Source organism: Clinocottus analis, unplaced genomic scaffold (assembly GCF_023055335.1).
Source record: "Clinocottus analis isolate CAN_PGR_092001 unplaced genomic scaffold, fCliAna1.0.p SCAF_12, whole genome shotgun sequence".
In the NCBI taxonomy this organism is placed as follows: domain Eukaryota; kingdom Metazoa; phylum Chordata; class Actinopteri; order Perciformes; family Cottidae; genus Clinocottus; species Clinocottus analis.
In genome coordinates, this window is record NW_027175843.1 from 2,643,673 (window position 1) to 2,652,818 (window position 9,146).

The following is a 9,146-nucleotide window of genomic DNA, read 5'->3' on the forward strand; positions in this document are numbered from 1 at the left end:
TCGAGGAAGTCATGTAAATAAATGTCGGCTGAATTAAGATCGCTCGTACGCACAGTCATCGTGATGCGCGAACCAATATTGCTTCTTTCTCAATGGGATCTGAAGTGAAGACACACAGGGTTTAAGTAGGAGGAGTGGGTGATTAGACACAGCGGGGGACGGTGTGGGTGATTGGACACAGGAGGAAACAATCAGAGACAAGGGCAGATAATCAGACAATCAACGGAGCAGGAAGTGCCGGAAACACGGAGAACACAAGAGACACGGACTACAGAATAAAACAAGAACCCAGAAAAACCCAAATCGTGACACTTTCGGCATAAACTACTAACGTCTAAACTACTATGTCTCTCATATTTGGACAGTTTAGGCCATTTGGAGGGCGTAGGCTGCAGGTGGTAGGGAGACTGCCAAGAAGTTCACAGTTTGAATCCCTCAAATGGTGAATACATCTTGCTGCATCAAAGCGATGATGGGCCACATGCTAAAATCTCCCTCGCTTCGTAAATATGCTGAATCATTTTAGACATCTACACGGCTACCATTTTACTAGCTTTTTGTTTTGCGAAATGTATCTCAAGAGTTGCAATGTTTCTTTTAAGATTAGTGGATTGGGAGTACTTCTAATGCTTGCTTTTACTTCTTACCGTGTATAACAGTAATAAACATTCCCTGAGGCCGTATTGCCGGGTGCTTTGGATGGATGGGGAAACAAGGGAGGACCAGGACTGAGCAGAGCAGACTGTCAGACCCAAAAGGAGAGTTTTGCTGAAAATACTCTGGTGCTCAGAAACATTGCTGCTTTTTCGTCTCATCCCACAGTCAACAAAGTTAAAAAAAAAATCATAGTAACTTTAGAATACAGTTTATTTGAAAACAGTCGCCCTACTAATATCAAAGCACGGGGTATTTTTTTTTGTTATGGTCACCTGCTCTTTTAATACACAGCTACTGCATCAACAGACCACCTGGACAGAGAGCCCTGCATGGACTGAGACTTACAGCCTTGTTTTTTCAATAATCTCATTTAGATAACAAAGCACTTTGCTTTCCCACTGGATCATAAGCCGTTCATCATTTCACCGTCTCTGAAAACCTGCAGTCATCAACTCCACGGGTGTTGGTAGAACTTGTTCAATGAACTACCGCTGCTTTGGTTCCAGCTCTGCCTCGGAGAGTCACCCTCACTCCCCATCAGTTCCTTTTCTGTAGGTTATAGCTTCTGAACAAATGATTTCATAATACCAGTTTTCTGACTTAATTACACTAGATTTCATGAATATGTGTGCAATAATGACTTTTAAATAGTGTATACTCTCTGTCTTCAGTTGAATAAAGGGTATTGATTTTCTACTCGAGCAAGCTTGCTTTTTCAGCAAGCCTTGCAATCTCCACCTAAAACAAAATTGCACTTTAACGCAAAGTATTTCCTTGTGCAGGCTCCAGGCATTCGCTTTATTGCTTCAGAGATTAAGGAGGCTATTAAGTGCATGTAAATGTTATCCATACATGACTCAATCTTATGGAGGGCATTCAATAACGTGATGTCTGAAACTGACAAGCGGTGCAGCGCGGTAAATCAGATTGTCGGTGTAGCCGATAAATGAGCTGACCTGCTTCGGAGCAATGTTCAGTCAATGGATTTTTAAAATGTGGAGGCTGCCTGGCCAGCAGACGTGTTGCGAGATCAAAGTACACGGTGGAGTGACTGAAGCATCAATTACTGAATGTAAATATGTTAACTGGCTTTTGCTAAATTCTTCCAACACAATTTTATTCGGTGGCGATGTGCACAAGGAGCATTGTGCAGCAAGCAAACTGCATGTACTCCTGCGGGCTTTGTAGTAATAATAAGTCCCGCACAAAAACTTTAGACTGTATCTCCTCCAGCACATGCCAGGGTTTAACAGTCTTAAGATCTCGTCTGCCTCTTCTTCAGTGACCTGTCTTTCTGTGAAGCAATAGCTGCTCTCAAGTCCATCACAAATATAGAAATATACACCTCAATAACACATCTTACTACTAGTCATGTTGCCATACATATATTGCGACATCTTACGGCAGTAACCGCCACACCATCGAAAACATTTTCAGATATATTATTTATGGATTTTGTGAAGGTCTTTTTTTATTTTATTTTACATAAAATGTATACAACAAATCAAGTTGTGATTTATATGAATGTATGCTGCATTAATATAGTTGCACTCAATGTATGACCTAATATTACACACGTTATCCATTTCATAACAGGTGATAATAATAAAGATATCTCCTACTAATCAAGCCAGTAGTGACTTCCGGTAGCCAGGGGAGGGGGCGTGGCCTAGCGACAGCTGGTTTTGAGTGACGTTCCGGCAGCCAGGGGGCGTGGCCCATTGACAGCAGGTCTTGAGTGAAGTTCAGGTAGCCAGGGGGTGTTGCCTAGCAACAGTGTCTTTTAAATGAGGCATGATCATGAGAGAAGTTTCCCTCTTTTCTCCTCATTGCGCTTGAAAACCCTTGAAGGACAGCAACTCTGAATTTCTCCTGAAGAAAATCACTTCAACGACTAGCTAGCAAGCTAACTCAACTCAAGCTAACTCCTCCAGCTCACCTAGCTCCGGCTAACCCAGCTCTAGCTCACCTAGCTCCAGCTAACCCAGCTCCGGCTAACCCAGCTCAACCTTCAGTGAACAAGGTAAGGACTCAACCAGCATATTGTTAGCCATATAGCAACATGTGTCTACTCTCAGAGTAGTTTATGAAGTTGATTTTATTATCTCTCTAAACTTTAGATATTTCCTTTGCTGTATTTAAATGTAGCATAATGTGCAGGTGAAAGCAATTATAAGCTAACTAGCTAACTAAGTATTGTTGGGTTACTGTTTACTTTTAAAAAATGCTAAATGTTTTGTAAAAGTAACTCGTTAAATAAGTTGTGTAAAATGTTTCTCTGCTAAGTAAGTAGGTACTGTAGCTGTCAAATAAATGTGGTAAGGAGAAAAAACATAATTGTATATTACAGTGGTAACTTTCCCTCCATGCATACTGAATTTATTATTCTGCCAGTAATAGATTGATATTGTGTAGCTCTGCATTTACTTCAATGATAGTTCATTAAATATCTGATATGTTTCAGACTTTCAGAAAGAAATTAAAAATGTTTGTAGTCTGGCGTAAGTTGCGTAAAAAGTATCTGACTGTGTAAACTGTGAACTGTGAACTTTTAGACAGATGATAATAATAATAACAATAATAATAATAATAATAATAATAATCTTGTTTGTTTGTTTTTTCCCTCAGATGCCGCGTCGTTTCGAGTTCAACACCCTCACCAGCGTGGTAAGAACACCACGAACCTGAATGCCACACGTTTATTTTGTAATGCTTTATTGATACATTTCTTTCATCTCATGAAAATTCCATTTTAATTGAATACCCATGACATTTACTTTCAGTGAAGTATTACTGCATAGTAGCACTGATCCTTTTAATTCACTATGTGATGTGTGAGAGTCCATATGATGCAACAGTCCTTGGTTTGTTTCCATGTGTGGAGCAGTGGTCTGATGGTTGTATTTTGATTTTTTTACCTGCAGACAGGTCGACTCGTCCAGCGGACGCCTCTCATCATCCCGAAGTCCAAGTGGTCCTGGCTGTTGGAGCCGCCACGCGATGTGAGAGTCCGTATGCTGCAGTAGTCCTTGGTTTGTTTTCATGTGTGGAGCAGTGGTCTGATAGTTGTATTTTGATTTTTTACCTCTAGACTGGTCCACCCATGCAGCGGAGGCGTTCTATCATCCCGAAGCCCAACCTGCCCAGCCAGCCTCGGTTGTCCCGTAAGCCAGCCACCCCCTCTTCTAACTCCTCCAGTCTCTGCTCCTCTCCCATTTCTTCCAGCCCTCCCCATCCTCCTCCATCACCACCACCACCTCCTCCTCCTCGATTCTTCTTTTGGCCAGGCGTGAGACGGTAAGCTTATTTATTCACCAGGCCATTAAAGGTTCTCTCCACAAAACATCAAAAGCAAAAGTTTAAAAGAAACTACGTCTTTGTTTAATTGAAGAAGATTCTGCTTTTCAATTATTGATTAATAATGTTCTCATGCATGTATTGTATGGGTATTAGTCCTCATGTCATATGGTTATGTAACATTGTGTTTCATCTGCGTAATTCTGATAACTTACTTTGTTGTTTTCCAAAGGGCTTCGACCTCTCTTCAGGACCGCAAAGAGCTAATGGTGATGGATCCCCTGGACACACCTGAGGGACTCGACGAGGCAATGGAGGTGGACTGACACACACATACACACACCCACCCACACATACATTCTCTCTCTCTCTTTCTTTTTACCCCCCCCCCCCCCCAAAAAAACCTTTTCTTTCCCCTTTCACACATTTTTGTATATACACAAATACACATACATTGTTTTAGTTGCATTACTTAATTTGATGCATAATGTCTTTTTAGATGTGTTAAGTTTTATTTCATGTATGTTTTTTTTTTAGCTGTGTTAAGTTTTATTTCATGTATAACGTTTTAGATGTGGGAAGTTTTATTTCATGTATAAGGTTTTTTTTACCTGTGTTAATTTTTATTTCATGTATAAGTTTTTTTTTAGCTGTGTTAAGTTGTATTGAATGTAGGAGGAGGAGGTGGAGAAAATGTGAACCCTCTTATTGAAAAGGTAAATATCAATTTTTATCTGTTTTTTCATACTGATGGAAGATTTATATGTTTACATTCATTCTCTAAAGATCTTCTATTTATTTCACATTTTTTATTTGATATGAGAGGAGGCGAGAAAAGTGGAGGACAGAAGACAGGACGGCAGATCTGACCCTCCTATTAAAAAAGGTAAATATACATTTCTATCTTTTTTTCATCGTGATGCATGATTTATGTTTACATTTATTTTCTAAAGATTTTATATTTTTTAAATAAATGTTTTATGTTTCTGTCTCTCTGGTTTAATATATCTCAGTTGGATGACGATTTCATCGATTGGACCAAAGACGTAGAAGCCCAGCTGGCAGGACTAGAGGAGCCAGATCCTCGGCCCGGGTCTCTTTTGGACCTTGACAAGGACCCGTTGTCAAGACGTTGTGTATCGCTCTATCCATCTTTCCTCCCTCTATGCCCCTCTATGTCCCTCTCTCTCTCCTTCCGGGCGGCACAGTGGCTCAGTGGTTAGCGCTGCAGCCTCACAGATCTGGAGCCAAATCCAGGGCGATAGTTTTGATCATTTGAAAAAAAAGATTTGAACCTGAAAGTTCATATATTTTATTCCCAAAAAACTTCTAGAACTAAATTTAAATTATAGTTTACCCCAATAACCTTTTTGGGTAATACACTTATTTTTATTTATTTATTTCAAGACCAAAACTTGAACTTTCAGGTTCAATCTTCTTTTTCAAATGATCAAAACTTTTCCCTGGATTTGGCTCCATACACAGATTCTTTCCTCTTTCTGTCTGTGTGGAGTTTGTATATTCTCTCTGTGTCTGCGTGGGTTTTCTCCTGGTACTCAGGTTTCCTCCCACACACAAAAAAAATATTCAGCTCATTGGAAACTCTAAATTATCAATTTGAATCAATCATACACAAAATCCAATAAATTGAATGTGTATTAATACACTGCATGACATGATGGTGACCATAAAGAAGAAGCACTAGGTTCTGTTCAGTTGTGATTTTAGGTAAACTGATGCTAAAATTATCAATGTGAAGTCATAAAAGAAGTTCCAAATGGTATTTTACGACAGGAGCTGGTTCTTTAATAAACAATTATATTCTACAGTAAAAGAACATGTAATGTTCATCACTGAGGGGTTTGCGGTTTTAATATTAGCATTAATCACCAGCTCACTCATTAAAAAGCTGCAAACATAAATCCATGGTGAGAGATATTAGTGAGACTTTAGAGGTCAAAGGTCAAACCGGTTTGACCTTGCACCGATGGACTCAGGTATTTTTGACCAACAAAGTGACAGAAGTCCCTTCAGATCATCTTAAAATAAATGGAGTCAGTGAGTGAACTGTGCTGAGCTGCAACAGTGAACCCGTCTCTCCGTCTGTCACTTCCATGTCTCCATGCTGTTCCTTTAGAATCATCCTAACAAGGTCGTTCAGATTCTGCAGAAAACAAAGCTTGTGTTATTTTGTGATGAGGATTTGTATAACTGTCGAAATTCAGAAATATAGATTCATTAATTTATTTATTTTTAAAAAATTGAGATTATTCATCATATTCGATTCTCATTTATATAAATTTATAATTTAGTAAATACCAGCCGTTACTCATGACTATCAAACGGTCAATTAAGACAGAAGTAGTCACACAGCCTTTTAAACAACATCTTGAATCTTCTTGAAAACACCTCCGTCTCCGCCCCTCCCTCTACTCTTCGGCCGCTGAAACACTCATCCTCGCCTTCATCACCTCTGGACCGCACCGCTGCATCCGCATCCTGTAGGAGCACATGCACCAAAACCATCAACGAACTGCAACACATCCAGACCTCAGCTGCTCGCCTCCTCTCCCACTCCACAGATCACGTGACCCCTCAGTCTTGCAAAAACCCCACTGGCTCCCCCGACAGCTCAGCATCCAGTTCAAGATCCTCCTCATCACCTACAAAGCCCTTCACAACCTCGGCCCTCCTTTCCTCTCTGACCTCCTGCACCGACACACTTCTACATGCTCAGACAATATCATGATATTGTATCTTACTCCTGGTGCTACTTTCATCTTTCTTGTTTTGTCGTTTGACTTTACCATGTAAACTCCCTTGAGTACCTTTTAAAAGCGCGTTACAAATACAGCCTATTCTATTTTTTTTGATTTAATATTGCTGTATATTATAGCAACGTCTTACAGCAGTATCATCCACACAATCAACATTTCTTCTGGCATTTTTTTAGTTTATAATTCTGTTCTTATTTCACAACACCAAATATGAATGAATAATCAACCAAACTTAACATTTGGAAAAAAATGTCAGCTATCTGACAAAAATAGTTATTATTCATCAAGAGTTCATCCCATCACTCATACGTTTTTCTTCCTTTTTTTCTGGGCTTTTAGTATTGTGTCTCCCTGTATCATCATTGCAGTCATTATTTTGGAATTAGGGATAATAAATTAAGTTAGGTAAAAGAACATCGTTTCATTTTTGGCTGAGTGGTTTTCTATTCTATTATATTCCTTAAAATGCTTCTCTGGAACAGGCTCACGTGTTTGTCTTTGCTCAAACAAAGTTTGTCTCAACCAATGTCAAAAGACAATTTGACAGACACAATTTGGGCTGACAGATGAGATTACACCTTGTCCAGATTCAGGGTGGCTCAAGGCGCACTCGTATTATTCTTGGGATGACATTGCACCATCTCATCCATGACACAAGAATGTATCTTTTTCCTCAATTATGTATTTCTGTTCGCCCCAAGGCAATGTGTCGCTATAGTGTTGGCTTGGAGTGTCAGTTACTCTCCGACATACGTCCTTGTCTCGAGGTCTTCTATATTAACTTAATAACTCGGGACTTTGCTGTTGGAGGAAACATTTACTGAAGCAATAAGAGGCCATTGCAATACACAAGGGCTGTCACAGAAAAGTCAACTGTCCGAATCCGGCAACGGAGAACCGGCACCTCTAACGTTTTGCTTCTTGGCATAGCGTGACTTTCCCTCTCACGCCGACCATTGACCTCAACCACGAGAGGTCAGAGGGCATTCGGCATTAGGACAGTCTTCATAGAGTAAAGATGTATAATCGCGACTTGGCAGGAAGTGTACTTATGAAGCTTAATCCTCAGACAGCAATCTCACAGACTTTAATTTGTTAGTGCTTCCATGTAAAAAGAAAAATTTAAAAATGGTTCCCCATATTTTGATAGTTTATGATTTTTGAACTTCAGTTGTGATAGAACTGCAGAGCCTTACCATGCGTGACCATATTCACCTAAAATAAGAATGAAAAAGAATGAAACATTATACTGTGCAATCATGCTGAATATGAATAAGCTGTGACATCGTTATTGACCAGACACCCAAAACTTTGCCTCCTTTATTACCAGTTATTCTCGCACTAAGGCAGCCTGTAGCTGCACACATCCATCATGTATTCACGTCGTTACCAATGCGTTATGTTTGAGAGGATGAATGGATCTATAGGGGTCTTTTATCGGGAAAGTCATTTTTTCCCGTCAAATGTCACGAGCAGCCGCAGCACAGGAGCGTTCGGTTCCTGCTAATGCAGCGCAGACGGCAAGAAGTGACAGATGTGTTGAATCGACGGGTGACATCCATAACGCCGTCTGCACGGCCCAGAGGTGGAGACAGCTGGACACAGCCGCGTCGTCTCTTAGGTGTCTTTGCTACTTAGCGCTCGCTTGAGGACATTAGTGCCTCTTTGGGTATTGAATACCCTTGATATAGGTAATCATGACGAATTGGAAGTAGATGTACTAAAAAGTCAACATAGACTGGCAGAGCTCCAAAAGATTTGTGTCAGTGTAATAAATAAAATAAATAAAGGTCTCGCTCCACATGTTAGTATTCTTGTTTTGAGGGAGAAAACTCTTTAACCTGTTTGTGTTATTTATTTTTTTAAACCAATTACAGTGATGTGGAATGGTGCTATAAGCACATGATGCAGCGACAGTGCCCTCGCAAAATAGATTGCATATATACAAACACACACACACCGGTGAGTCAGACTAATTGCATCACAACCTCCAGACCATTTGTCCTAGAAATCAGAGGAATGTGTTCGTCAGAGTTGATTGTGCGGCCGTGGAATAGCAGGTTGTCCTTCAATCAAAGGATCGGCGGTTCAAATCACGGCTCCGCTCGTTCATGTCAATGTGTTCTTGGGCAGGACCAAGTTGCTCCCGAAGGTGTATGAATAATTGGCAGGTGGGACCTTGTGCGGTAGCCCCTGCCTTCAGTGTATGAATAGGTGAATGACATGTAATGTAAAAGTGGTCGGAAGGGTAGCCAGGCGCTATACAAGTCAAAGTAATTTACCATTTCACATTAACGTTTAACCACATAACAGCCATCATGGAAGTATGTATATTAAGCTGCGAACTGATACTTCAAACACGTGGGAAAAGCAAGGTACAGAATGTCTTTCACAATCAAAACTCGTGTTCATGTC

At 40.3% G+C, this 9,146-nt stretch overlaps 1 protein-coding gene across 3 annotated transcripts; it reads left to right on the forward strand.

Moving 5' to 3' along the window:
* The first annotated feature begins 2,415 nt into the window (after window positions 1–2,415).
* Window positions 2,416–5,618, forward strand: LOC137783005 (WAS/WASL-interacting protein family member 3-like). 3 transcript variants are annotated; one of them, XM_068572743.1, is made up of 7 exons: window positions 2,416–2,680; window positions 3,286–3,324; window positions 3,582–3,665; window positions 3,749–3,954; window positions 4,187–4,670; window positions 4,780–4,840; window positions 4,968–5,618. In XM_068572743.1, the coding sequence occupies exons 2-5, from the start codon at window positions 3,286–3,288 to the stop codon at window positions 4,278–4,280; spliced, it is 423 nt and encodes a 140-aa protein (XP_068428844.1). In that variant the 5' UTR covers window positions 2,416–2,680; the 3' UTR covers window positions 4,281–4,670; window positions 4,780–4,840; window positions 4,968–5,618. The 3 variants fall into 3 exon arrangements, with proteins under 3 accessions (XP_068428844.1, XP_068428845.1, XP_068428846.1); XM_068572744.1 differs by having other exon boundaries at window positions 4,783–4,840; XM_068572745.1 differs by having other exon boundaries at window positions 2,420–2,680; window positions 3,582–3,659.
* Window positions 5,619–9,146: the final 3,528 nt, after the last annotated feature.

What these genes read in the sequence shown, in the direction of transcription:
- LOC137783005 (XM_068572743.1), top strand. Translation starts at nt 3,286, where the DNA reads ATGCCGCGTCGTTTCGAGTTCAACACCCTCACCAGCGTG. An exon ending in TCAACACCCTCACCAGCGTG is followed by an intron (nt 3,325 to 3,581) that starts GTAAGAACACCA and finishes TTTTACCTGCAG; the next exon opens with ACAGGTCGACTCGTCCAGCG. An exon ending in AGCCGCCACGCGATGTGAGA is followed by an intron (nt 3,666 to 3,748) that starts GTCCGTATGCTG and finishes TTTTACCTCTAG; the next exon opens with ACTGGTCCACCCATGCAGCG.